The sequence below is a fragment of the Bufo gargarizans genome, chromosome 6, assembly GCF_014858855.1.
Source record: "Bufo gargarizans isolate SCDJY-AF-19 chromosome 6, ASM1485885v1, whole genome shotgun sequence".
Lineage (NCBI taxonomy): Eukaryota > Metazoa > Chordata > Amphibia > Anura > Bufonidae > Bufo > Bufo gargarizans.
In genome coordinates, this window is record NC_058085.1 from 27,785,801 (window position 1) to 27,812,914 (window position 27,114).

The 27,114-nt window shown below is 44.4% G+C and overlaps 1 protein-coding gene across 1 annotated transcript in view; it reads right to left on the reverse strand.

Annotated features, from left to right (window-relative positions):
- Positions 1-7,729: 7,729 nt before the first annotated feature.
- LOC122941906 (oocyte zinc finger protein XlCOF6-like) overlaps positions 7,730-27,114 on the reverse strand; it is a 31,124-nt gene continuing 11,739 nt past the window's right edge. Inside the window, exon 4 of the mRNA XM_044299403.1 lies at positions 7,730-10,872. Within this exon, the coding sequence (XP_044155338.1) occupies positions 8,840-10,872 (2,033 nt within the window). The 3' untranslated portion in view covers positions 7,730-8,839. The remainder of the gene's footprint in view (positions 10,873-27,114) is intronic.

Consider the following 27,114-nt stretch of genomic DNA (forward strand, 5'->3'; position numbering starts at 1 on the left):
CTCACCCAGCCCTTCCCCGCTGGCTGCAATATCCTCCTCTGCTGCTCCTGACCCACCACACCCATGGGAAACATACCTCAGCCAATTCCCTACAAAAGAGGACTTTGCGATGCTCATATCTGAAGTTAAAGGAGCCTGTAGGGCAGAAATTTCCGCTGTCCGCATCGATATTAAGCATATTGTCGGCCGTGAAAATGCACATGATGACACCAGACAATATATCTCCTCCCTACACAAGTCTGTTACAGCCCAAACGGCGGCTCTCAGTGAGATGGGTCGGCACCTGGAGGACCTTGACAATAGGGGTTGTAGAAATAATATCGGGGTCCAGGGTCTACGGGAGGCAACTGGAGACGAATACCTCTGTCACCTTGGAGGCTATTTTTAATTCTTGGAGAGCCATCCTCGCACAAGATTAAATTGGACAGAGCCCAAAGAGCACTCAAACCCAAGGGTACCGCTGCTCGCCTAGGGATGTAATTTGCTGTTTCCATGACTACACCCTTAAAGAGTCCATCATAGTGAAGGCCCGGACCCTACACAATTTTTAATTTGATGGTGCCCTCGTGCCTCTTTTTCCTGACCTCTCCTGGCTTACCTGCAAAAAGGAGACAACTACAGCCTCTCCTCACACTGCTCCGAGACCGTCAGATACCATACTGCTAAGGATTTCCATTTGCCTTGTCAGCGCACCAACAGGGAAAGACAGCAACCCTTCGCTCCTTCCCGGACCTGCAGCCTTTCTGTGAGATGTTGGGACTTTCTGTACCAGAAATGACAGACTGGGAGATTTGGTACCACCTCGGGTCTGGTTGCAGGTATAAAGGAAGATAAAAGCAGAACCAAACGGGGGCCTATCCTTATCTCCATCATAACATGAACCACCAGACTGATCCCACAATCCTCAGAAGAGAGAGACAACCCCGATTTGATATCTGCACTACTCATTTGAGTAGCAGTTTTTCTATTGTTGTGGATATCCGGCATACCTATGTTCTTCTTTGCCATTCATATTAGCTATTTCGCCACTTACTAATCTACTGTTATTATGGTTTTACTTTTACGGTGCGGGCCCACCTGAGCACTGGGTGACGTCCAAGGTCTTATTAGTCGGTAGGTGCTTTGTAAAGAGCATCTGTCGATTGACCACTGACACCACGACCCCGGAAGAGGATCTGGTTGCTGCCTCTAGCAGGGATTTACATCCCTGGGAATCGCCACTCATTTCTAGCTATATGTTTTTGAGTTTTGTCTTGTCTTGTCTACCCCTCCTTTCGAACCCTGAACTCAATACAGGACGAGAGTTCACTAGGCCTGAGGTTATCCAGCCTTTGATTGAGGAATATGCAGACCTACAACATGTGAATATTGGCGTGCTGTATCTTTTCTGCACTACACTCCCTCATACATCACCATGGTGCAGTGTGTAACCTTAAATGTCAAGGGTCTCAACTCCAACGCCAAGAGAAGCCTTTTGCTTTTGAAATTGAAATCCCTTAAGGCAGACATAGTGTTTTTTCAGGAAACCCATTTTTATGAAAATTCCTCATTTCGCTTTGCCACCTATATCCCACTGCATACTCGGTCACCCACTCTCGTAGGAAGGCGGGAGTCGCACTCTTCATTTCAGCCCATTGTCCTATTAGAATAGATTCTACCATAGTAGATCCACAGGGGAGCTACATCATTCTGAGAGGTAAACTCACAGGTCAGTCAATCACACTTTGTAATCTATATACCCCGAACACATCTCAAATCCACTTCTTTAGCAGAGTGTTCTATAAGGCTTTTGGACATCCTGACCCATTAATCCTGTTGGGAGGAGATTTAACACTATTTTTTTGGACTCTATGGACAGGTTGGCCCTACCAGTCAGACCCTTAAACTCATTACAGCAGCGATTAACTAGGGACTTCTGCAAAATAATTAGGCGATACTTTTATACGACCTTTGGCGACTTAACCACCCCACTGGTCATTCTTCTACTGGAATGGATCCTGGTTCGGGATATACCTGCCAATGCCATTGGCGTTTTAATGAAACCCTCCTTAAAGAGGACCTTTCACTACTCTACAAACGAAAAACTAACTATACCTGTGGGCAGAGCGGCGCCCAGGGGTCCCCCTGCACTTACTAGTAAGTCTGGGCGCCGCTCCGTTCGCCCGGTATAGGCTCCGGTGTCTGCGCTCCCTCTGACTGTTTTCTTGTAGGAGGCGTTTCCCTTGCTGCACTGCTGGCCAATCGCAGCGCACAGCTCATAGCCTGGCTATGAGCTGTGCGCTGCGATTGGCCAGCAGTGCAGCAAGGGACACGCCTCCTACAAGAAAACAGTCAGAGGGAGCGCAGGCACCGGAGCCTATACCGGGCGAACGGAGCGGCGCCCAGACTTGCTAGTAAGTGCAGGGGGACCCCTGGGTGCCGCTCTGCCCACAGGTATAGTTAGTTTTTCGTTTGTAGAGTAGTGAAAGGTCCTCTTTAAGAGACCACTGCTACGAGAAGATCTGTGTGACCATCTAAAATCTTACTTTGAACTTAATGAAGGGTCGGTGGGCGATGTCCCTTCCTTGTGGGAGGCCCATAAGGCAGTAATGAGAGGGAACTGGTCACTTCAATTTGTACAATGGTGCATTCAGTTGCAATTTACTTGAGATGTTGCATTTCAATAAAAATACAAATATATATATAAAAAAAAGAGAATGTACAGGTGAAACTCGAAAAATTTGAATATCGTGCAACAGTTAATTTGTTTCAGTAATACAACTTAACCAGTTCCAGACACATGACGTACCGGTACGGCATGTTGTCACGATGTGTATTTCCAATCACCACCACCCGGCGGGAGGTGATCGGAACAAGGTGCCTGCTCAAGTCTTCGAGCAGGAACCATTAGGTATCACCGCGTCTGTAATAACCTGCTCTATTAAAATATCACATGACCTAACCCCTCAGGTGAATACCATAAAAAAAGATGTAAAAAAAGCAATTTTTTGGCACCTTACATCAGAAAAAGTGTAAAAGCAAGCAATCAAAAAGTCACACACACCCCAAAAATAGTGCCAATAAAACCGTCATCTCATCCTGCAAAAATTATACCCTACCCAAGATAATCGCCCAAAAACTGAAAGAAACTATGGCTCTCAGACTATGGAAACCCTAAAACATGATTTTTTTTTGTTTAAAAAATGAAATCATTGTGTAAAACTTACAAAAATAAAAAAAAGGATACATATTAGGTATCGCCATGTCCGTGACAACCTGTTCTATAAAAATATCACATGATCTAACCTGTCAGATGAATGTTGTGAATAACAAAAAATAAAAACGGTGCCAAAATAGCTCTCTTGTTACTATGCCTCACAAAAAGTGTAATATTAAGCAACCAAAAATCAAATGTACCCTAAAATAGTACCAACAAAACTGCCACCCTATCCCGTAGTTTCTAAAATGGAGTAACTTTTTTGGAGTTTCCACTCTAGGGGTGCATCAGGGGGGCTTCAAATGGGACATGGTGTCAAAAAACCAGTCCAGCAAAACCTGCCTTGCAAAAACCGTATGGCATTCCTTTCCTTCTGCGCCCTGCCGTGTGCACGTACAGCGGTTTACGACCACATATGGGGTGTTTCTGTAAACTACTGAATCCGAGCCATAAATATTGAGTTTTGTTTGGCTGTTAACCCTTGCTTTGTAACTGGGAAAAAAAAAATATTAAAATGGAATTCTGCCCAAAAAGTGACATTTTGAAATTGTATCTCTATTTTCCATTAATTCTTGTGGAACAACTAAAGGGTAAACAAAGTTTTCAAAATCAGTTTTGAATACCTTGAGGGGTGTAGTTTCTAGAATGGGGTCATTTTTGAGTGGTTTCTATTATGTAAGCCTCACAAAGTGACTTCAGACCTGAACTGGTCCTTGAAAAGTGGGGTTTTTTTAAAAATTTCAGAAAAATTTAAAGATTTGATTCTAAAATTCTAAGCCTTGTAACATCCCCAAAAAATAAAATGGCATTCCCAAAATGATCCAAACATAAAGTAGACATATGGGGGAATGTAAACTAATAGCTATTTTTGGAGGTATTACTATGTATTATAGAAGTAGAGAAATTGAAACTTGGAAATTAGCAAAAAAATATATAAATAAAAAAGATTTTTTTTTACTCCATTTTACCAGTGTTATAAAGTACAATATGTGACCAAAAAAAATCTCAGAATGGCCTGGATAAGTAAAAGCGTTTTAAAGTTATCACCACATAAAGTGACACTGGTCAGATTTGCAAAAAATGGCCAAGTCCTTAAGGTGAAATAGGGCTTAAGGGGTTAAACACTCATAAGCATATACTGTATGTAAAACACTCATAAATAAAATAAAGTAAAACAACGATCAAAACATTCTCTTCATTTACATGTTCACCTGACTATGTCCAAAAATAGCAGTTCTGTGCAAAGCGATACTCCTGAACGGATCAATGATGTGGGTATTGAGGACAGCAATCAGAGCCCCTAGTGTTCTGCAGTTAGGGAAGATGATGAGACGGGATACTCTGCCAGACTGCATGAGTGACCAGAAAAAGACGCTGAGACTGGATACTCGGCTACAGACCCTGGGACTCCAGCCTTTAGCCAGGGTACCAGCCTAGCTCAGGTCTTTCCTTAGCAAACCCTTCTGTCAGGGAGGAGACTGGAGAAGACAGCCCTATGCCTTGCCTGTATTTTTTTGCACATGAATTTCCCCAGTTAAGAAGCACTCTGGTTTACTGCAGACCCTGACTCTATGGAGTTAATTCCCATTCAGGTGCATCTTACCATCCCTTCTGGAGAGCAGCAACACATGGTGACACTTCAACGTAGTCTGGGGGACACAGAGTTGCAGCGCTACTGCAGTTCAAGGTAACAGACCCCTCAATCTGGTGATGCTACAGGGTTTCTGCTAGGCGGAAGCTTCTGCCTAGCAGCTTTGCAGGTGACATCACTGGCACTAATGGACAGGCTTTAGCGCTGCCCTAGCCTGTAAAACAACTGAGAAGCCTCCGCCTAGCAGTGTAAAAATGTAAACAAAAAAACAAAAAACAAAACATGAAATGCTCTGATGCTCATCTCCGAGGGGCTGCCTGGGTGAAAAAGGGGATATGCCCGGATTCAGCTCTGACCCCAGACAACCCCTTTAATTTTTACTTATTGTGCTGCCTACCTAATTTTTGCAACTTTTTTTTTACATAACACATAGGGGATTTTATTATTATGTTTTTCAGAGATTTATTTACTTTTTTAATTCAAACTCAAGCTCCTTATACTTTAAATATGCAGATTGACACCAAAATACAATGGTTAAAATTGGTTCCTGTTTTGGTCATATTGATAGTTTATAGTTTTTTTTTTTGTTTCATGCGAAAAGAGAAACTATGCAGACTTTTTTTCTATTTTATTCTCACTTGTATTTTATTATATATTTTGATATTTTAAAAATATATTTTGGCAGGTGGGACAGTTACACATCGCTGTAACTGGGGCATCCAAATGTGACAAGTCACGCTTCTGCACCATAACAGCCCCTGCATGGCAAGGTAGAAACCACTATGGGCACAAAACAAGCAATCACTGACAGAATATATTAAGGGGCAGCGTCCAAAACCATCCATAGAAACAGTAAAGGATCACTACTCCCCCCCCCTCCATCCGAGGTATCGTCATTACTTGTAGAAGTATATGTAGAACTGTAACTGCGCCCATGGAGCTCATGGAACAGTCTGAATATTAGAGATCCTCAAAGTAAAACATATCATCTCCGTATCACCATACAATGATAGGAATGAAAATAGTCATAGGAAACAAAATGATCAAAAATTCAATATATCCAATAAAAATATTTTATATCAAGTCTTCAGCCAGACTTCTGGAGGACTTGGATCATCAGGCAGCAGGGTTGTCAAGAAAGAGGTCAAATTGTCATTATTATACGCTAATGACCTATTAATATTTATGTCCAATCCTCAACAACATCTGCTCCCCTTGATGATTTTGCTCCAACATTTAGTCTCTCTCTCGGGTTAGAACATCAACTCCGCCAAAAGCAAAATTCTTTAATTACAATCCAAACCCCCCCCCCCCCTCCATCTGTGGCAGATGAACGGGATTACCCCCATATCAGTCAAACATCATATAACATACCTGGGACTAAAAATAGGCAAAATTTCTAGCTCATTGTACAATATAAACTATCCGCCACTCATAGGGAAAATAGTGGCGGAACTAAAGAAATGGCACACACTTTCTTTGTCATTTCGAGGACGATGCCATTTGATCAAAATGATGAGTTTCTCCAAATTGCTATATCCTCTTCAAACTCTCCCAATACTGTTAAAACATACAGATGTGAACACACTCAAAGCAGTCACTTAATTCATATGGTCAAGGAAGCGTCCACGGATATCACTACATAAACTGATGCTATGGAAGCCTTATGGACTGGCTTCATGACACAGATCACTTCTCCAACAAAGATCTGGAACCAAACCTAGTGGCTCCTTGGGGCGTGGTGTCTTGCCCAAATTCCAACTTGGATGCTCTACCCCCAGAGGTCAAGAACTCAGTACTGATAAGAGATACAGTGGTATCATGGAAAGTCATCAGGAAAGCATTCAGACTTCCCCACTCAATCTAAAAAAAAAAATGCCGCTTTGGAACCATCCAGAGTTTTCTCAAGGGAAACATGTAAGATTATCTGGGGACTTTAAATCCAGAGGGATAGTTAGGGCAGTACATCTGATGCACGTGGAAGAGAAACTATGGTTGTCTCCGCGGGAACTGAAGGAAAAATACCAACTACCAGACTCTCACTTTCTTCATATAATGCAAGTGCTAGGATTTTGCAGGCACAAAGTTTGTGACTTCTCCAAAGAAGCACTCACAAACATCTTTGATAATATTGTGGGAAGCTCTCCACGAAAAGTATCACTTTTGGAACTTTACAGAGCCATGTCCGGCAACTTCACAAAAGTTTTACCATCCAAGATTTTCTACAAATGGGAACAAATAAGATCAGCAACAAAATCCTGGAAGGGTGCGCAAAAGTTCGCTCCTGTGTCATAAATGACGGTGGGAATCTTACTTCAAAATGATGCATAATGCCATATTATGGCTTTAATTTTCCAGCCTCTTCCAGGTTCACAGATCACATCATTCATTGTCCCAAATTTCACCTATTATTTTGGCTAAATGGACCTAGGAATTTTAGTGAACAGCAAACTAAGCTGTAAAAGCTAGTGTCAGGCAACTGCTGCCAAGGCCAATAGGATAATGAGTTGCATAAAAAAGGGCATAGATGCCCATGATGATAGCATAGTTCTACCACTTTACAAATCAGACCACACATAGAGTACTGTGTACAGTTTTGTAACAAGGCAGACATAGAGCTGGAGAGGGTTCAGAGGAGGGCATCTAAAGTAGTAAATTGAATGGATGGACTACAGTACCCTGAAAGATTATCAAAATTAGGGTTATTCACATTTGAAAAAAGACGACTGAGGGGAGATCTAATAACTATGTATAAATATATCAGGAGTCAGTACAGAGATCTCTCCCATCATCTATTTATCCCCAGGACTGGGACTGCGACTAGGGGACATCCTCTGCGTCTGGAGGAAAGAAGGTTTGTACACAAGCAAAGAAGAGGCTTCTTTATGGTAAGAGCAGTGAGACTATGGAACTCACTGCCTGAGGAGGTGGTGATGGTTAGGGTTAGTTAGTCACTAAAAGAGTTCAAGAGGGGCCTGGATGTATTTCTGGAGTGTAATAATATTACAGGCTATAGCTACTAGAGATTGGTCGTTGATCGGGAGTTATTCTTATTTTTGTTTCCTCTTAAGTGGGGAAAATTGGCTTCCACCTACCTCACAGGTGTTTTTTGCCTTTTGCCTCTGGATCAACTTGCAGGATAACAGGCCGAACTGGTTGGACAAATATTTTTTTTCCGGCCTTATATACTATGCAACTATGTACCAAGTGGTATACCCACCACTAACATTTCTACTCCACTGGCACCTCAAGTTCTTCTTTTCTTTCGGATAAATCATTTCCTAAGATCTGATTAATCCTCGCTCTTTACTTTTTCTCCAAATGTAAAAAGCTGGCGTAAGATTTTTGGCATGGCATATGGTCATGCCCTCAGGTCTCAATATTTTGGGAAAGTCTGATAGTATATGTCAGGACATACTGGTCGATCAATCTCCCCCTCGAACATTGTTGTTTTACTATATTCATATTGTTTTACTATATTTCCAACACACCAAGCTACTCGCCCTCAAAATTTTCCTCTCTTCCTCCACTCGATATTGCTGGTGGCCAAGAGAGTAGTATTACACCACTGGCTCTCCAGCTTAATGCCAGACATATCAACAGTGATTTCACAACTGAATATACTGTTCAGGTATGATCAGATTGAGGCAAAAAGGCACAAAGAGAGCTCTGCTACTAAATTCTTCCGAAAATGGAAGACTTTTCTGACCACACATTTCATCCCCTCTGAAATCTCAGAGATAGTCAAACCATTCCAGTATACCTCCTCATACCTAATCTCCTCTTTAAAAGGTACTTTGGGCGCTCTTCAAACTTAACCTTCCCTTTCCCTCCCCTTTTCATGTCTTTTCTTTATCATACTATTATTATATTTTCTAATATGATGATTGCTAGAAACCAATTTTATATATAGATGGACTATTTCAAACGATGTATAATTCCAGAAAACTTGGTATATTTCCCTCCCCTTTTTTCATTTCTGTCCCTGTTTTAAAAATGTAAAATGTTTCAATAAAAAGAATTAAAAAAACAACAAAACATAAAGGAGGTCACTAAAGGGCTAAGCATGGAGATTGCTTCTGTCTGTGAGTTTTTTTATGTGTAACCAGAGCTGATTTCTGCTTAAAACATTTTCCACATCCTGAGCATGAAAATGGCTTCTCCCCTGTGTGAACTCTCTGATGGAAAACAAGAGCTGAAAGCTGCTTAAAACATTCACCGCATTCTGAACATGGATATGGCTTCTCTCCTGTGTGAATTCTCTGATGCGTAACAAGAGCATTTTTATGCTTAAAACATTTCCCACATTCCGAGCATGAAAATGGCTTCTCTCCTGTGTGAGTTCTATGATGTACAACAAGCTCTGAACTATTGCTAGAACATTTCCCACATTCTGAACATGAAAATGGTTTCTCCCCGGTGTGAATTCTCTGATGTACAACAAGAGCCGATTTCAGCCTAAAATATTTTCCACATTCTGAACATGAAAATGGCTTCTCCCCGGTGTGAAATCTCTGATGTACAACAAGATACGATTTCTGCTTAAAACATTTTCCACATTCGGAACATGAAAATGGCCTCTCCTCTGTGTGAGTTTTTTTATGTGAAAAGAGAGTTGATTTCTGCTTAAAACATTTTCCACATTCTGAACATGAAAATGGCCTCTCCTCTGTGTGATTTCTCTGATGTAAAACAAGATATGATTTGCGAGTAAAACTCTTACTACATTCTGAGCATGAAAATGGCTTCTCTTCTCTGTGAGTTTCTTGATGTTTATCAAGAATTGATTTATGCTTAAAACATTTTCCACATTCTGAACATGAAAATGGCCTCTCTTCTCTGTGAGTTTTTTGATGTGAAACAAGAGCTGATTTCTGGTTAAAACATTTCCCACATTCTGAACATGAAAATGGCTTCTCCCCAGTGTGAATTCTCTGATGTACAACAAGATATGATTTGTGAGTAAAACGCTTACTACATTCTGAGCATGAAAATGGCTTCTCTCCACTGTGAATTCTCTGATGTGTAACAAGATCTGAATTATTGGTAAAACATTTCCCACATTCTGAACATGAAAATGGCTTCTCCCCTGTGTGAGTTCTCTCGTGTATAACAAGAGGTGATTTATGGTTGAAACTTTTACCACATTCTGAACATGAAAATGGCTTCTCCCCGGTGTGAACTCTCTGATGTACAACAAGATGTGATTTCTGAGTAAAACGCTTACTACATTCTGAGCATGAAAATGGCTTCTCTCCTCTGTGAATTCTCTGATGTTTAACAAGATCTGAATTATTGGTAAAACGTTTTCCACATTCTGAACATGAAAATGGCCTCTCTTCTCTGTGAGTTTTTTGATGTGTAACAAGAGCTGATTTCTGGTTAAAACATTTCCCACATTCTGAACATGAAAATGGCTTCTCCCCAGTGTGAATTCTCTGATGTACAACAAGATATGATTTGTGAGTAAAACGCTTACTACATTCTGAGCATGAAAATGGCTTCTCTCCACTGTGAATTCTCTGATGTGTAACAAGATCTGAATTATTGGTAAAACATTTCCCACATTCTGAACATGAAAATGGCTTCTCCCCTGTGTGAGTTCTCTCGTGTATAACAAGAGGTGATTTATGGTTGAAACTTTTACCACATTCTGAACATGAAAATGGCTTCTCCCCGGTGTGAACTCTCTGATGTACAACAAGATATGATTTCTGAGTAAAACGCTTACTACATTCTGAGCATGAAAATGGCTTCTCTCCTCTGTGAATTCTCTGATGTTTAACAAGATCTGAATTATTGGTAAAACGTTTGCCACATTCTGAACATGAAAATGGCTTTTCTTCTACGTGTGCTGTTGGATGTTTAGCACTTCTTCTGTGACTTTTATTCTGTGTTACAGTCTGTGATGAATCAGAAGATCGGACCTGTTTAAAAGAATCAAATGATGCATTGTTGCTGTGATTGGATTTAGATATATCTTGGATATTGGCATGCTCTTCAAATGTATCTCGTGTGATACCACAGTCATCTACTTCAAAATCCAAAGATACCAAATGTTTCTCTAAGTTCCTTGTACAGTCATCTGCCAATAACAAAAGACATTTTATTATTGAATAATAATATACCAAAATATTCTATAGAAATTTTTATTACATTTTAGTAATAAAAATCTACATAAAGGCATGGCACAAAATCCAAGAATTAACTGACTAAAACAGTGGTGGCCAAATAGATCATGATCTAACAGTAGACTGAGGGGCATAACTAGGCCAGGTTAGCTCCCACCTTGAGCAAATTCCCTGCAACCTTCACCCAGTCATTTTAAATACATATAAATAAAACATTTCCTAGCGCTGGACAAGAGGCGCTGAATTTCCCCTTAGTTCCCCACACCATAGTAATCTACCCTAAGAGTCCCTTTCACAGTAAAATTCCTGTTTAGTATCCTCAGGAGAATGCCCCCTTGTTGTCTTCAAACTGTATTTATGCCTAGAGATGGCCTTGCGGTTCGCCCGGTGGTCGTTTTGCTGCAAACTGCGCGTTCGCGATTCGCCTTTGTCTTCAAACTGTATTTATGCCTAGAGATGGCCTTGCGGTTCGCCCGGTGGTCGTTTTGCTGCAAACTGCGCGTTCGCGATTCGCCAAACAAGAGAACATATGGCGATATTCGCGCCCGCCATATTATTATTTTTATTTACATTGTGAAGAACTTCGACCCATGACACATCCATTAGGTGGTACAGGACAGCCAATTGAAACGTTTCAGCACATGGACATACCCCCTACCTTATAAATAAACCTGATCTGGCTGCCATTTTACATTCAGTCTTTTGCCAGTGTAGGGAGAGGTTGCTGTGTGGAGCAGAGGCAGACTGTTAGGGACACCAAAATCTTGTTAATAGGACCACAAAAGTCCTTTTAAAGACTGGTATAGGTGTGCTATCGATAGATGTGACATACTGAGGGGTGTAATATACATATAATATACTTTCTAACATAGAAAGATGATAATTACTTACCGATAATTAGATTTTCCCTCCACAACGGCACTAAGCAGGAGGGTTACCCCGCCTCCCAGGGACAGGAAACAACGTGGAGAACCAACCTTTAAAAGCATCCTCCCATGTTCCTTCTCTATTAAGTATCCGAGTAACTCAAAGATGATGCTGAACATAAGAGTTTATTAAAGAAAAAGAAACAGAGCACCATGCAAAACTAGTTAAGGTACATCGAAAATTGGCATAAGAAATCATAAGGGTGAGAAATTCCAGTGCCATTGTGGAGGCTAAATGGAAAATCTAATTACCGGTAAGTAATTATCATCTTTTCCATACGCCTCCCCAATGGTACTAAGCAGGAGGATTAACAGAGAATTCATCAAGCCCCCTAAGGTGGGACCACCGCAGACAGAACCTTGCGTCCAAAAGAGAGGTCCCTGTTGGAGGCAATGTCCAGCCTATAGTGCTTGAAAAAGGTGTTTGGGCCAGACCAGGTGGCCATCTGACATATTTAACTCAGAGAGGCGGAAGAATTTTCCGCCTAGGAGGTAGAGACAGGCCTGGTAGAATGGGCCGTTAGCCGAGATGGAGGAGAAAAACCTTTTTCTTTGTATGCCTGGTAAATAACAGTTTTTATCCAATGAGAGATAGTCATTTTAGAGGCCCCTAGGCCCTTATTTTTCCCTGCAAATTGGATCAGTAGGCGGCTAGACTTTCTAAAGTCCCTTGTCGCTTCTAGGTAGGCCAGGACACATCTTCCAACGTCCAAGTTATGGAATTTGGCTTCCTTTTCAGTCTTGGCCTGTGGACAGAAGGTAGGCAAATAGATCTGTTGGTCGCAGTGAAATTTAGAGAACACTTTAGGAAGAGAAGAGGGTTCATGTTTTAATATTATCCTGTCGTCTAGCACTGTCAAGTATGGTATGAAGAAAATCATAAAAATATCAGACCACTATCCGGCGCTGCAGGCATAGAAATTAGTCCTTAGGATGAATAATATTATTTTTATTAAAGTCAACGCGTTTCAAGGGCGAAGTGCCCCCTTCGTCAGGACAATATACAGATTCTGTATATTGTCCTGACGAAGGGGGCACTTCGCCCTTGAAACGCGTTGACTTTAATAAAAAGAATATTATTCATCCTAAGGACTGATTTCTATGCCTGCAGCGCCGGATAGTGGTCTGATATTTTTATGATTTTCTGCATACCTACTTCCCTGGAACTATTGAGACAGGAAGAGACCCAGGCAGCAGCACGACATTCCCTGATGCTGGTGGGGAGAGATACCAGCTAAGACACATACAGCTGTTGTGACTCCTCACAACAAATTCCGGTAAATGAAATACGCACCACAATATTATATTATCTATAAGGCGGTACCACACATGAGGCGCTGTGTTTTTTGTCTTTTTTCTTGTCTACTGTCAAGTATGGTGGGAGACAGGACAAGGCTTGGATTTTGCCTATTCTTCTAGCAGAGGTGATGGCAATTAGGAAGGTGGTTTCATGGAGAGCAGGCTAAGAGGTATCTCTGAGAGGGGTTCAAAAGGAGGGTCCACTAGAACAGAAAAGGACCAGGTTAAGGTCCCATTGAGGAACCATGGTTCTGACTGTAGGTTCCAACCATAAAGAAACACCAGAGAATCAGAGGCACCTCAGCTAGCTTAGAGTCCAAAAAGGCACTAAGGGCTGCTATCTGAACTTTCAGAGTACTAACTATTAAACCGCTCTCAAGACCTTTCTGCAGAAATTCTAGGATTGTTTTAATTTCTGGTTTCTTTGAAGGATCTCAACAATGCTCTGAAAATTGCAGAAAGGCTTTCCAGATCCTAAGGTAGATTTTTGAGGTGATCGGCTTACGGCTGTACAACAGAGTGTTGATTACCGCATCTGAAAGACCCCTAGCTCTTAGGAGGGAAGGCTCAGTCTCCAGGCAGTCATATTCAGTTGCCAGACATCCGGATGATGAACAGGGCCCTGAAGAAGAAGATCCGGGATCCGAGGAAGCGTCCAGAAGTCCCCTTTTGCTAGGCTTAACAAGAGGGGAAACCAAGTCCTTCTTGGCCAGAATGGGGCTACCAGGATTATTTATGTCGCATCTGTCCTCCATTATTTTGGCTAGGGTTCTGGGGATTAGAGATATAGGGGGTAGGCATATAGTAGGCCTGTTGGCCAAGGGATCGAGAATGCATCCACCCCGTTTGGGTTGTCCCGAAAGGACAGGGAAAATAATTGATCTACCTGTTCGATTTCGAGGCAAACAGATTCAGGGTTGGAGTGCCGTATTTTTCGCACAGAAGTTGGAAGACCCTCTTGTTCAGGGACCATTCTCCTGACTTTAGGGGTTATCAGGTAGTCTGCCAGCTGATTCTCTTTTCCTCCGAGATGGACCGCCGAAATAGAGTTTACCCAGACCTGTGCCCAGGAGAACAAAAGGTAAGATGTATGATTGAGGTTTTTGCTTCTCGTGCCCCCCCTGCTTGTTTACAAAGGCCACTTCTAGACTGTTGTCCGATAAAATCTTTACGTCTTTTCGATGTATGGCTGATGAAAAAGCCTTTAGGGCCAGGAAAATTGCTTGAAGTTCCCTCAAGTTTGAAGACATGGGAAGGTCCGACTGTTTCCAAACTCCCTGTACAACCAGGTCTCCGCAATGAGCTCCCCAACCTAAATTGCTCGCGTCAGTGGTAATCACAATTGGGTTCTGTGGTCTCCAATGGACTCCTTGAGCCAAGTGATCCTTCTTTAACCACCAGGGTCGTTCTGATCCGAAACAAGAGTGACACTTTCCTGTCCAGCAAAAGGGAGCTTTTGTTCCAGGTTGATAAAAATACATTTTTGTAGAGGTCTGCTGTGGAACTGTGCCCATTTGACGGAGGGAATGGTTGAAGTCATCAGCCCCAGGACAGCCATAATTTGTCTGAAGGAGACTTTCGGTAACGACTTGAATGACAGGATTCTTAACCTCAGGTCCTGAATTTTTTCCTCTGGGAGAAAAGATGTTATTACCCAGGAATCCAGGAGAACTCCTAGAAATTCTTTCCTCTGGGTAGGAAAGAGATCTGATTTTTCTAGGTTTAATATCCACCCCAGGGAATGAAGTGTGTTTTTGACTACCTGTAAATCGCTGAGAAGGTTTTCCGGAGAATAAGCAGCTATCAGGAAGTCGTCCAGATAGGGGGATGAACAGGATCTTCTGCTGATGGACGTAAGCCGATACTTCCGCCATGACTTTCGTGAACACCCGAGGGGCGGATGAGATGCCGAATGGAAGTACCTGGAATTGAAGATGAACAAGACGGCTGCCCAGAGAGATTGCAAACCTCAAATACTTTTGATGTTCTTTGTAGATGGGGACGTGATAGTAGGCGTCGGCCATGTCGAGCGTCACCATATAACAGTTTTAATACAATAGGTTGATAGTGGATTTTATTGCTTCCATTTAGAATTTTTTGTAGGAAACAGGTCTGTTTAGGTCTCTTAGGTTTATAATTGCCCTGTAGGAGCAGTTCATTTTTTTCACCAGAAAGACCGATGAATAGAAGCCTTCCCCTTCCTGATCCTGGGGCACTGTTGTCACTGCCTGTTTTAAGAGCAAGGACTGAATCTGTACTTTTAGAAGGGATTGATCTTTTTTGCAGTTTCTTGTTTATGTAGAATCTTTTTGGTGGAGGGGAAGCGAACTCTATTTTGTACCCTGAAGAAATCAGATCCAAGACCCAGAGATTTAGCAATTTTTCCCCAGGCTGGGAGAAACTTTTGGAGTCTTCCTTCTACCGGCTGCTGGCGTCATTGTCCGGGTTGCTTGGAAGATTTGTCCGGGTTGAAGAGAAATCCTCTTCCTCTGCCCCTGGATGGTTCCAATGTACCCGAACTTTCCCTTTTCCTGTGGTCTGGTCTACCTTTCTTTTGGGGACGAAAGGACCGGCGGTTATGGAAGAATCTAGCTTCTGATGGAAACCCTTTTTTCCTGTCTGAGGCTTTGTCCAGAATATCATCCAGGATGGAGCCAAAGAGCCTGTCTCCTTCGCAGGGGATACTACATAGTTTGTTCATAGAGGTGTTATCCCCTGACCTTAGCCATATAGACCTCCTGGCTGAATTAGCCAAGGCGGCCGATCAGGCTGATAGCTTTACCAGATCAGCAGAGGCGTCTGACAGAAAACTAGTGGCCTGCTTAAGGACGGGGAGGGAGGCTAGAATGTCTTCCGTAGGAATACACGCAAGCAGATGCTCTTCTAACTGGGCAAGCCACATTGAGAGGGTCCTGGCAGAACAAGTAGCCACAATGCTGGGCCATAACATATCGGTGCAAGTGTCCCAGGATTTCTTAAGGATTGACTCACATTTTTTGTCCATGGGCTCTCTTAAGAGTCCCACATCTTCAAAGGGAAGTGAGGACTTTTTTGAAATCCTGGAGACTGGGGCATCGACTCGTGGGGTTTTATCCCAGTGAGCGGAGTCCGATTCGCTGAAGGGGTACTTGCGTTTAAAAACCCTGGAGACTCCTGATCTTTTCTCCGGGTCTTTCCATTCATTAGCAATTAATTTTTTAATATTTTCATGTACCAGAAAAACTTGTCTTTTTTTGTCTGCCAGACCCCTAAACATGTGATCTTGGATGGATTGAGGTTCTTTAATTTGCTTAATATTCATGGCCGCTCTAATACCTGTGTGAATTTGGCACCCCATGTTCTTAAATTTCAAAAGGAAATACACCATTCGTTTGTGCTGGTTTGTGCTGCAAAAATGAACATTTGCACCGCTTTGGTTTCTGAGATATTGCGCGTTTGATTTGCTGAAACCCTGCCCATTTTCCACCCCACGTTTTTTACATTTCAAAAAGAAATACACCATTCGTTTGTGCTGGTTTGTGCTGCAAAAATGAACAGGTGCGCCGCTTTGGTTTCCGAGACATTGCGCGTTTGATTTGCTGAAACCCCGCCCACTTTCCACCTTATGTTTTTAAATTTCAAAAATAAATACACCATTCGTTTGTGCTGGTTTGTGCCGCAAAAATTAATGTTTGCGCCGCTTTGGTTTCCGAGATATTGCGCGCTTGATTTGCTAAAACCCCGCCCACTTTCCACCCCATCTTCTTAAATTTCAAAAATAAATACACCATTCATTTGTGCTGGTTTGTGCTGCAAAAATGAACGTTTGCGCCGCTTTGGTTTCCGAGATATTGCGTGCTTGATTTTATTAAACCCCTCCCACTTTCCACCCCATGGTTTAACCCCGACTCTAACCCCCTAGGTGTGATGCAACTTGCCCCCCTCCCGCCCCCCCCCCAACTTATTTTGGGGCACAAGCATATTATTTTATATTTTTCTGCATACGCTGACTGTGGCCGGGACTCTTAGCGACCGGCCACTGTTAGCGCATCGCACACCCCACCGCTGATCAACTTCGGACTTTTTTTTTTGTCTGTTAGGTTTAGGGTAAGTTCGTGAACACCCGTCCCCCCCCACACGCACACCAAATAAAGTTTATCACGCATGCACACACTCCCCTATGGCCCGCCGGATGTTCTCGGCTAAGGAGGCATATGCCCAGCTTGCCTCCGAGTCCGAGAGCCCCAGTGAGGACGAGGATGACCCCACTTTCCTTTTGTCATCCGCATCCTCCTCATCATCTAGCAATGATGATGGGACCCCAAGGCGGTGGAGCAAGGGGAACACCATGCTAGGGACCCTGTGGCCCACACTAGTACGAGAAGCTCTGGGGCTCATACTAGTTTTCCAGCCCACCAGTTAAGTCCACCGGAGCCCCCTACCGGTGAACTTGTCTGGTATACCCAAGAGCGTTTGGAGCCCGTGATTCCTGATTTTGTAGGCCAACCAGGAATCCAGACTTCCACAGTGGGTTTCACTGAATACGACTACTTTAGTCTTTTTTTTTAGTGACGCCTTTGTGAATCTGATGTTGGAGCAGACGAACCTGTACGCCCCACAGTTCATTGCTCAACATCCGGGCTCCTTTTTGGCTAGGACCGGTGGCTGGACTCCGGTCTGTGCAGCCAAGATGAGGACATTTTGGGGTCTCGTGCAGCATATGGGCCTAGTCAACAAACCTAGTGTCAGGCATTACTGGAGTGGGGACGTCCTCTACCAGACCCCACTTTACAGTACGGCCATGACACATACCCGGTTTGAGGCCATCTGGATTATGCAGATAATGCAGCATGTCCCCCCAATGTGATCCTGCCTATGACCGCCTGTACAAAATCAGGCCGGTCATCGATCACTTTGGGGCCAAATATGTGCAGGCCTATGTACCTGGAAGAGAGGTCACGGTTGATGAGTCTCTCATTGCTTTCAAGGGGAGACTCATTTTCCGCCAGTATATTCCCTCTAAGCGGGGGAGGTATGGCGTGAAGCTGTACAAACTTTGTGAGAGTACCTCAGGGTACACTTACAGTACAAGTTTTGTGTGTACGAGGGGCGAGATTCCCGTATTCCACCCTCAGAATGTCCCCCCACTCTGGGTGTTAGCGGGAAACTTGTGTGGGACCCTATGCACCCACTGCTAGATAGGGGTTACCACCTGTACGTGGATAACTTTTATACTAGTATCCCCGTGTTCCAGTCCCTCGCCGCCAGATCCACGTCCGCTTGTGGGATCGTGCGGAAAAATCAACGGAGCCTCCCTACCCACCCCCTCCAGGTGTCACGGCCATGGTTATGGCCGTGACTCCTGAACCGCATGCGGTTGTCAGCGGTCTTTGGTTTGGTTGTCAATCACAGGTGAGGGCTGTGGTATTTGCCTCACCTGTGGTTGCCGCTGGCAACAGTGTGTATGTGGCAGCATAGCAGTCTGAGCTGTGTCATGGCAGCTTGCTATGTTGTGCATGCGGTTGCGTGTGATATTTATGTATTGTGTGCCCTTTCCCCTTTAAGTGGTGTTTTCCCTTCCCTGGTGCTGGAAGGGTTAACTCCCTTTCTGTGTGTGTGAGACACTGGGTGTGTCTGTGTGGGTGTGGCCACTTTGGCCTATAAAGCCTCTGTGTTTGGCATGTCTCAGTGGGTTGCTTCAGCCATGCTTAGCTGGAGCAGCCTCCTGTGCATTCCATCTGCCAGTGGGGGCCACCCTTGTGGTCATAAACAAACTGTGTCTCTTAGGTTTATGTTGATGTCCACTTGATGTTTTACTTTGTTATGTTATGCACCTATGGATCTGGGTTCCTGTGTGTTTGTGTGTGTGTTGTGTCCATTTGTGTTTGGGTGTGGACACTTGCTGTCTTGCACGGGATCATGTCTGAGTGTCTGTGGCAGGTAGGTGTGGAAGTGCTTTTCAGCCTCCTGCCATATCCATAGGCTGTTTATGTTCCTTTCCCTGCAGCTTGGCCAGTGAGACTCCTGTTCATTCGTGTCCAGAAAGAACAGGTCGTCTTACCCTGCTCCTTGTTCCAGGGCAATCCGGAGGGCTAGTAGGGACCCCTAGGCATCGGGTGTATGAGTCCTCCCACCTTCAGGGTTGACTCATATGGATAGGAGTCAGGGTCAGTTTAGGGACGCGATAGGAGGTGACCTGCTCCCTAATACTGTCGTCCTGGTCAAGCAGCGCGTAACATCTTCTGGCATCGCACGGCTGAGTGTTTTCCCCATCCTCAGCCGTGACACCAGGTACCTATCCCCAGGGGGGCGACCCATCCCCTTACCAGTGGAAACCTGTTGCTGGTCAGATATAAGGATAAGAGGGATGTCCTTGTACTGTCCACAATTTACGGGCAACAGCATCACCCCTGTGCGAGGTACCGCGGCAATGGTCCTCAAGCCCGATTGCATCGTCGACTGCAATTTGTATATTGGAGGAGTTGATCTATCTGATCAAGTCCTCAAGCCATATAAAGCCATGCGCAAAACCCGGGCATGGTACAAAAAATTTGCGGTCTGCTTGGTGCAGGTTGCCTTGTACAACTCTTTTGTGCTGTCCCGGAGCGCTGGCAACACAGGGACATTCCTTCAGTTCTATGAGGCAGTCCTCAAGGACCTGATCTTTTCTGATCGGGAAAGAGCAGGCCGGAGTACCTCGGGAACTGGAGGCGCCCGGATCGTCCCTGGCAAACGCTTTCCAGGTGTGGTCCCACATACTGGAAAGAAGGGGCGGACCCAAAAAAGGTGCAGAGTGTGTCACAGGAAGCTGATACGGAAGGACACCACTACTCAGTGTGACACGTGCCTGATCATCCGGGCCTCTGCATTATTGGTTGCTTCAGGGAGTACCACACTTCCATGGAGTACTAAATTTATGTTACCCTTCCCCAATTTAGCCACTGACAATTGGATAAAAAACTATGGTTCTCAGACTTGAGACACTAAAACAAAAAAATATTTTATCAAAAATATTTAGTAAAACTAAAATAAATTAAAAAAGTAGACATATTAGGTATCGCCGCGTCCGTGAGAATCTGCTCTATAAAAATACCCCATGACCTAACCCCTCAGGTGAACATGGTCGAAAAATAAAAATGGTGCAAAGAAAGTTGTTTTTTGTCACCTTACATCACCGTTCATCTGAGGGGTTAGGTCATGGGGCATTTTTATAGAGCAGAATCTTACAGATGCGGCGATACCTTATTTGTCAGCTTTTTATTTTTTTTGTTTTAGTGTCTTAAGTCTGAGAACTATAGTTTTTTATCCGACTGTCAGTGGCTAAAATGGGGAAGGGGAACATAAATTTAGTACTCCATGGAAGTGTGGTGCTCCCTGAAGCAACCAATAATGCAGAGGCCCGGATGATCGGGGCACGTGTCACACTGAGTAGTGGTGTCCTTCCGTATCCCCCTCCTGTGACACACTCTGCACCTTTTTTGGGTCCGCCCTTCTTTCCAGTATGGGGGACCACACCTGGAAAGTGTTGGCCAGGGACGATCCGGGTGCCTCCAGTTCCCGAGGTACTCTGGCCTGCTCTTTCCCGGTCAGAAAAGATCAGGTCCTTGAGGACTGCCTCATAGAACTGAAGGAATGTCCCTGTGTTGCCAGCGCTCTGGAACAGCACAAAAGAGTTGTACAAGGCAACCTGCACCAAGCAGACCTCAACTTTTTTTATACCATGCCCGGGTTTTGCGCATGGCATTGTATGGCTTGAGGACTTGATCAGGGAGATCAACTCCTCCCATATACCGATAAGGTCCCACACAAGTTTCCCGCTAACACCCAGAGTGGGGGGTACCAAGAAAGAAGATGGAGGCAGCATATCCGGTACAAAAATCCCTTTAATGGGAGCCGCCAAGGTGAACAAGCGTGCAACAGGTCGTGACGTTTCGGCTAATTCACAGCCTTTATCAAACACAATGTAAAATCTAAAAGTACCTGCTTAAATACATTAAAACACGCCCACTCACACAGGAGTGGCCAATAACACAATGAATAAAGTGCTGATGTCATCAAAGATGAGTCCTCTTGTGCGCCTACAAAGTGTCAGTATACACCCACCATGGGTATAAGATCCATTGCCCCACATACCTTCATGGCGCACATGTTCCTAGGCATCTCTTGGCAGCCAGCACGCATGTCCGGGGAGGAGGGGTCACGCCACTGCATGACCAAATCTGGGTCACCTGATCGCGAGCGGCTCCGCCCATGTGATCATCGCGTCATCTCGAACCTCCCATAGTATGCGCGCCGTTGCGAGGGACGCCTGTGAGCCAGTCCGCCCACCTCCACGTGATGAGGGCGATCAACTCACATCCACACGTCATCAACACCGGCTCACAGGCGTCCCTAGCAACGGCGCGCATACTATGGGAGGTTTGAGATGACGCGATGATCACAAGGGCGGAGCCGCTCGCGATCAGGTGACCCAGATTTGGTCATGCAGTGGCGCGACCCCACCTCCCCGGACATGCGTGCTGGCTGCCAAGAGACGCCTAGGAACATGTGCACCATGAAGGTATGTGGGACAATGGATCTTATACCATGGTGGGTGTATACTTAGACACTTTGTAGGAGCACAAGAGGACTCATCTTTGATGACATCAGCACTTTATTCATTGTGTTATTGGCCACTCCTGTGTGAGTGGGCGTGTTTTAATGTATTTAAGCAGGTACTTTTAGATTTCACATTGTGTTTGATAAAGGCGGTGAATCAGCCGAAACGTCACGACCTGTTGCACGCTTGTTCACCTTGGCGGCTCCCATTAAAGGGATTTTTGTACCGGATATGCTGCCTCCATCTTCTTTCTTGGGACTTGTTACTTAGGAGCCCTGATGAATCTTGGACTCCAGGTAGGCTGTTGCATGCCGGACGACCTCGAGATCTAGTGAGTGCGATTCCACTACTATTTTTTGTTATTACCCAGAGTGGGGGGACATTCTGGGGGTGGAATACGGGAATCTCGCCCCTCGTACACACGAAACTTGTAAGTGCACCCTGAGGTACTCTCACAAACTTTGTACAGCTTCACGCCATACCTCTCCTGCTTAGAGGGAACATACTGGCGGATAATGAGTCTCCCCTTGAAAGCAATAAGAGACTCATCAACCGCGATTTCCCTTCCAGGTACATAGACCTGCACAAATTTGGCCCCAAAGTGATCGATGACCGGCCTGATTTTGTATAGGCAGTCATAGGCAGGATCACCTTGGGGGGGACATGCTGCATTATCTGCATAATTGTAAAATGGGGTCTGGTAGAGGACGTCCCCACTCCAGTAATGCCTGACACTAGGTTTCTTGACTAGGCCCAAAACGCTCTTGGGTATACCAGACAAGTTCACCGGTAGGGGGCTCCGGTGGACTTAACTGGTGGGCCGGAAAAATAGTACGAGCCCCAGAGCTTCTCGTACTAGTGTGGGCCACAGGGTCCCTAGCATGGCGGTGCCGTTGCTACGCCTGGCGGTGTCTTTGCCGCCTTGGAGTCTCATCATCATCGCTAGATGATGAGGAGGACGCGGATGACAAAAAGGAAAGTGGGGTCATCGTCGATCTCACTGGGGCTCTCGGACTCGGAGGCAAGCTGGGCATATGCCTCCTTAGCCGAGAACATCTGGCGGGCCATAGGGGAGTGTGTGTGTACGTGATAAACTTTATTTGGTGTGCGTGTGTGTGGGGGGGACGGGTGTTCGCAAACTCACCCTAAACCTAACAGACAAAAAAATAAAAAAATGCCCCAAAATGAGATTTTAATTATTTTTTTTTTATTCAAACTCGCTGATCAACCGTCCGAAGTTGATCAGCGTTGGGGTGTGCGATGCGCTAACAGTGGCCGGACGCCAAGAGTCCCGGCCACAGTCAGCGTACGCAGAAAAAAATAAAATAATATGCTTGGGCCCCCCAAAAAGTTGTGGGGGGGCGGGAAAGGGGCAAGCTGCAGCACACCTGGGGGGTCTAGAGTCAGGGTTAAAAACATGGAGTGGGAGGGGTTTCATGAAATCAAGCACGCAATATCTCGGTAACCAAAGCGGCGCAAACGTTCATTTTTGCAGCACAAACGCAGCACAAACGAAAGGTGTATTTATTTTTGAAATTTAAGAACATGGGGTGGAAAGTGGGCCAGGTTTTAACAAATCAAGCGCGCAATATCTCGGAAACCAAAGCGGTGCAAACGTTCATTTTTGCGGCACAAACGCAGCACAAACAAATGGTGTATTTCTTTTAGAAATTTAAGAACATTGGGTTCCAACTTCACACAGGTCGCTCTAATAGTCTTTAATAAGGAGTCAGTATCTTCAACTGAACAGAGGGGCCTCACAGAATTATTGTCAGATGAATCTGAATCTGAGGATACTTTGCCTTCATCCAAATCAAATTCAGTTTCTAGAGGATTCTCTGGAATGGATTTTGAAGTGGAGGGAGCATGAGGGAGGGAGGCTATCCTGGTTTCGAAGGCTGATGAAACTTCTTCTTTAATAATGGATCTTAAACTGTCCACTAGAGAGGGCGTTTCCTCTGACATTACTTTATCTGCACATTTTTGGCAGAGTGTCTTTTTGGAGTGTCCTGCTAGTTGTTTTTTACAGATGGAACATTTCCTTTTAATAGAGGATTCTCCGACCTTGGGTTTTCCCTAAGAATTACAAGAAAAAGATTCCTTTAGGCAGTATTCATAAAGGAAAATTTTTCAGTGAAAGGAGCCTTCACCCCAGTGAACTTAAAATGGCAGGGGTGAGCAGAGAGATGTTAAATAAAAATAAAAAATTACTCCCATTAGGAGGAGGCTTACCGGGCTCAGGGCCTTCGGAGGGTCTGAGGGCAGATCCGCAGAAAGACATACTGGTCCGATCTGTAAATCGCACGCCGAGACAGGCGTCCTTCTCTGCCTCTAGCAGGCCGCAGATGGAGACCGCGTCACCCGGCGTAGCCTGCAAACCGCAGGGCTTACATCTAGATGTTGGAAGGGCCTCTGTCTTGCCCTGCGATCCGACATTCTGCTGCAGCCCTCCTGACACGCGGCCAGGGAGAAAAAAGGTATTAGGCTGCACGATAATGGTAACGAGCAGGAGAGAACCCCCCCTCCGTTCTCCACTTCATCCCAGAAGGGACAGGGAATAACTGGAGAAAGAACATGGGAGGAGGCTTTTAAAGGTTAGTTCTCCACGATGTTTCCTGTCCCTAGGAGGCGAGGTAAACCCTCCTGCTTAGTGCCGTTCGGGAGGATTATGGAAAAGTATATTATAGTGCAATTGTATTGTGCAGCAGTTGTGTGCGGTTCTGCCGCGATACTGCAGCCACACAGAGTGCCAAACGCTATTGGAAAAAATAACTTCCACTGGTGTGATTTACCAGTTGCTCCCCAAAAATAACCGATTGAAGCAGGGGTGTCATATACCAATAATATACTTTCTATATAGTGCATTTAGGTAGTGCAGCATTTGTTTGCGGGTTTGCTGAGTTACCGCATCTACACAGAGTGACAAACACTATTGGAACCAATCATTTCTATTGGTGTGATTTAAAAGTTGCCCCCCCCCCCCGATTGAAGCAGTGGTGTTATATACCAATTATATACTTTCTATATGGTGCATTTAGGTAGTGTAGCATTTGTTTGCGGTTTTGCTGCGTTACATCAGCTACAGATAGAGACGAACGACATTGGAACAAATAATTTCTACTGGTGTGATATACCAGTTGCTCCCCCAAAAAAGTGAAAAAAGAAGTGGGCTACAGTAAAATTGTCATTCAGTGACCGCGTAATGTACCTCGAGCCACATAATCACAATTTATTTTATGTCAGGTGAATATGCCTAATTTTTAAGGCCCGTACTCCTGTGGCCTAAAATAAAAAAATTCTAGGCTCCAACAGGGCACATTTCAGAAAATTTCCCTTTAAGATGCATAAAAATGGCCCCTGATTAAAATACATATTGTACATATTTTGTGGGAATTTGTGCCATTGATCCCCTCTAGTATGTCACTGTCCATGTTGTGGGACTATTTGTACACTTCTACTAAGTATTTGGTGGCTGTAAATATGTGTACCCTTTACATCAGTGAGGTTCCTGTACTTTGAAAAAAGTTAAAAAGTAATACCGAGCACATCGTGCTCTTCCCAGCGGCAGACGTGATGTGATGACGTCATCTCTCCTGCTGAGCTGAGGAGAGCGCACAGGCCGGGGGATTATCTCAGGTCTGTGCGCTCTCCCTCTCAGCCCAGCAGGTACAATGACATCACTGTATCACACCTGCTGCTGGGGAGAGTGCAGGCCGGGAAATGAGACCTGGGCTATAATGGATGACAGATACAGCAGCTGGACTCGGAGGGAGGAGAGTAGAATGGACAGTATGAAGCACAGTCCTGTCACTCTCAAGTAAACAAACTGGAAGGCACGCTCCATAAAATCTTCCTTTTTTTTGTGGATTAATAATAAGTGCCTGCGATTCAGATATAAACACCATCCAATGATAATGAAAATTCTATCACTACAGGTGTAATTCTGATGAATCAATCAGAAAAGTCAATTAGGTAATGTTTAATAATATGTGATCCAGTATTACTTGGTGTTTAATGTAGAAGATTTATTATGCTGCACACTGACACCATTTATACTGATACAAAAGGGCGATGGAAGGTCCCACCAGATACCAACGGCCATCTGACCAATGACTGGTCATAAAATCTGTCAGATAATCTGTTGGTGTAAATGCACCTTTAGATATAAACAGCAGACCTTGATGGCTTGCTTTCCCAAATGCATTATATGTAAGGGATACCACCCCTTGTGCCCTCTTGACATCAACTACGTCGAGCTCACGAGACGCTGGTATGGTCCCTGGTTACCAAGGCGTGATGTTACGCTCTCCCAGAGGAGCAGGTAAGGTCAGCGTGGTACAGTTTAAACAGACACCTCCTGTCCACGCGGGCACAGAGAGGCAACAAGCAGAAAGAGCCTTTTCACTGCCGCAGTGAAACAGTGCTTTCTCAGCCCGGGTAATCTACCACCAGCTTCTCGTTTGATATAAGCCCGGTCCGCTAATGGGATTATATAGGGTGAGAAACCAACCCGCGGTACCTTATAACTAGCCCGAAACACGGACGTGGAGATTCGTGATCGAAATACAAGACAGTACAAGATTAAATTATATATTTAATTGCCTTAAGGGCTCACTAGATAACACAATATACACAAAGAATATTATACAGTGGTCTGAGGTTACAAATAGGGTTGTTGCGGGTATTGAAATTTCGATACCTAATCAATACTTTTGTCCCGGTATCGATACGATATCGGGATTTCCATTTTTTCGACACTGGCCTGCACTGCTGCGCAGTCTAGTATCTCTGAACATTAGCGTGTTGCTGAGGTGTTAACTGCAGCGGATCGCAGCTCCCTGTCATAGAGGTCGGGTGCTGGCTATTTGATTCCAGCACCCGCCTCCTGTATTTGTATTAACAGGTCAGTTATCTTCAAGGGTGGCACAGTGCACCCCCCCCCCCCTAACACCCCAGTATAATAAATATTGGTGGCGCAGTGCCGATGAGGGTTAAAAAAATAATAATAAACTCACCTCCTCCAATTGATTGCGTAGCTACCGGTCTCCTGTTTTTTCTTCAGGACCTGTCAAAAGACCTGTGGTGATGTCACTGAGCTCATCACATGGTCCATTACCATGGTGATTGATCATGTGATGGATCATGTGATGAGCGCAGTGACGTCACCACAGGTCCTTTTCCTCACAGATGAAGACAGAAGAGAAGCCGGGCTGCGCGAACAAGTGGATTAGGGCGAGTTAAAAAAAATATTCATTTTTATTTAGCATTCTGTTTTAAGAATGCTATTATTTTCCCTTATAACCATATTATAAGGGAAAATAATTACATCTACACAACCTTGAACCCAAACCTGAACTTCAGTGAAGAAGTTTGGGTCTGGGTACCACAGTCAG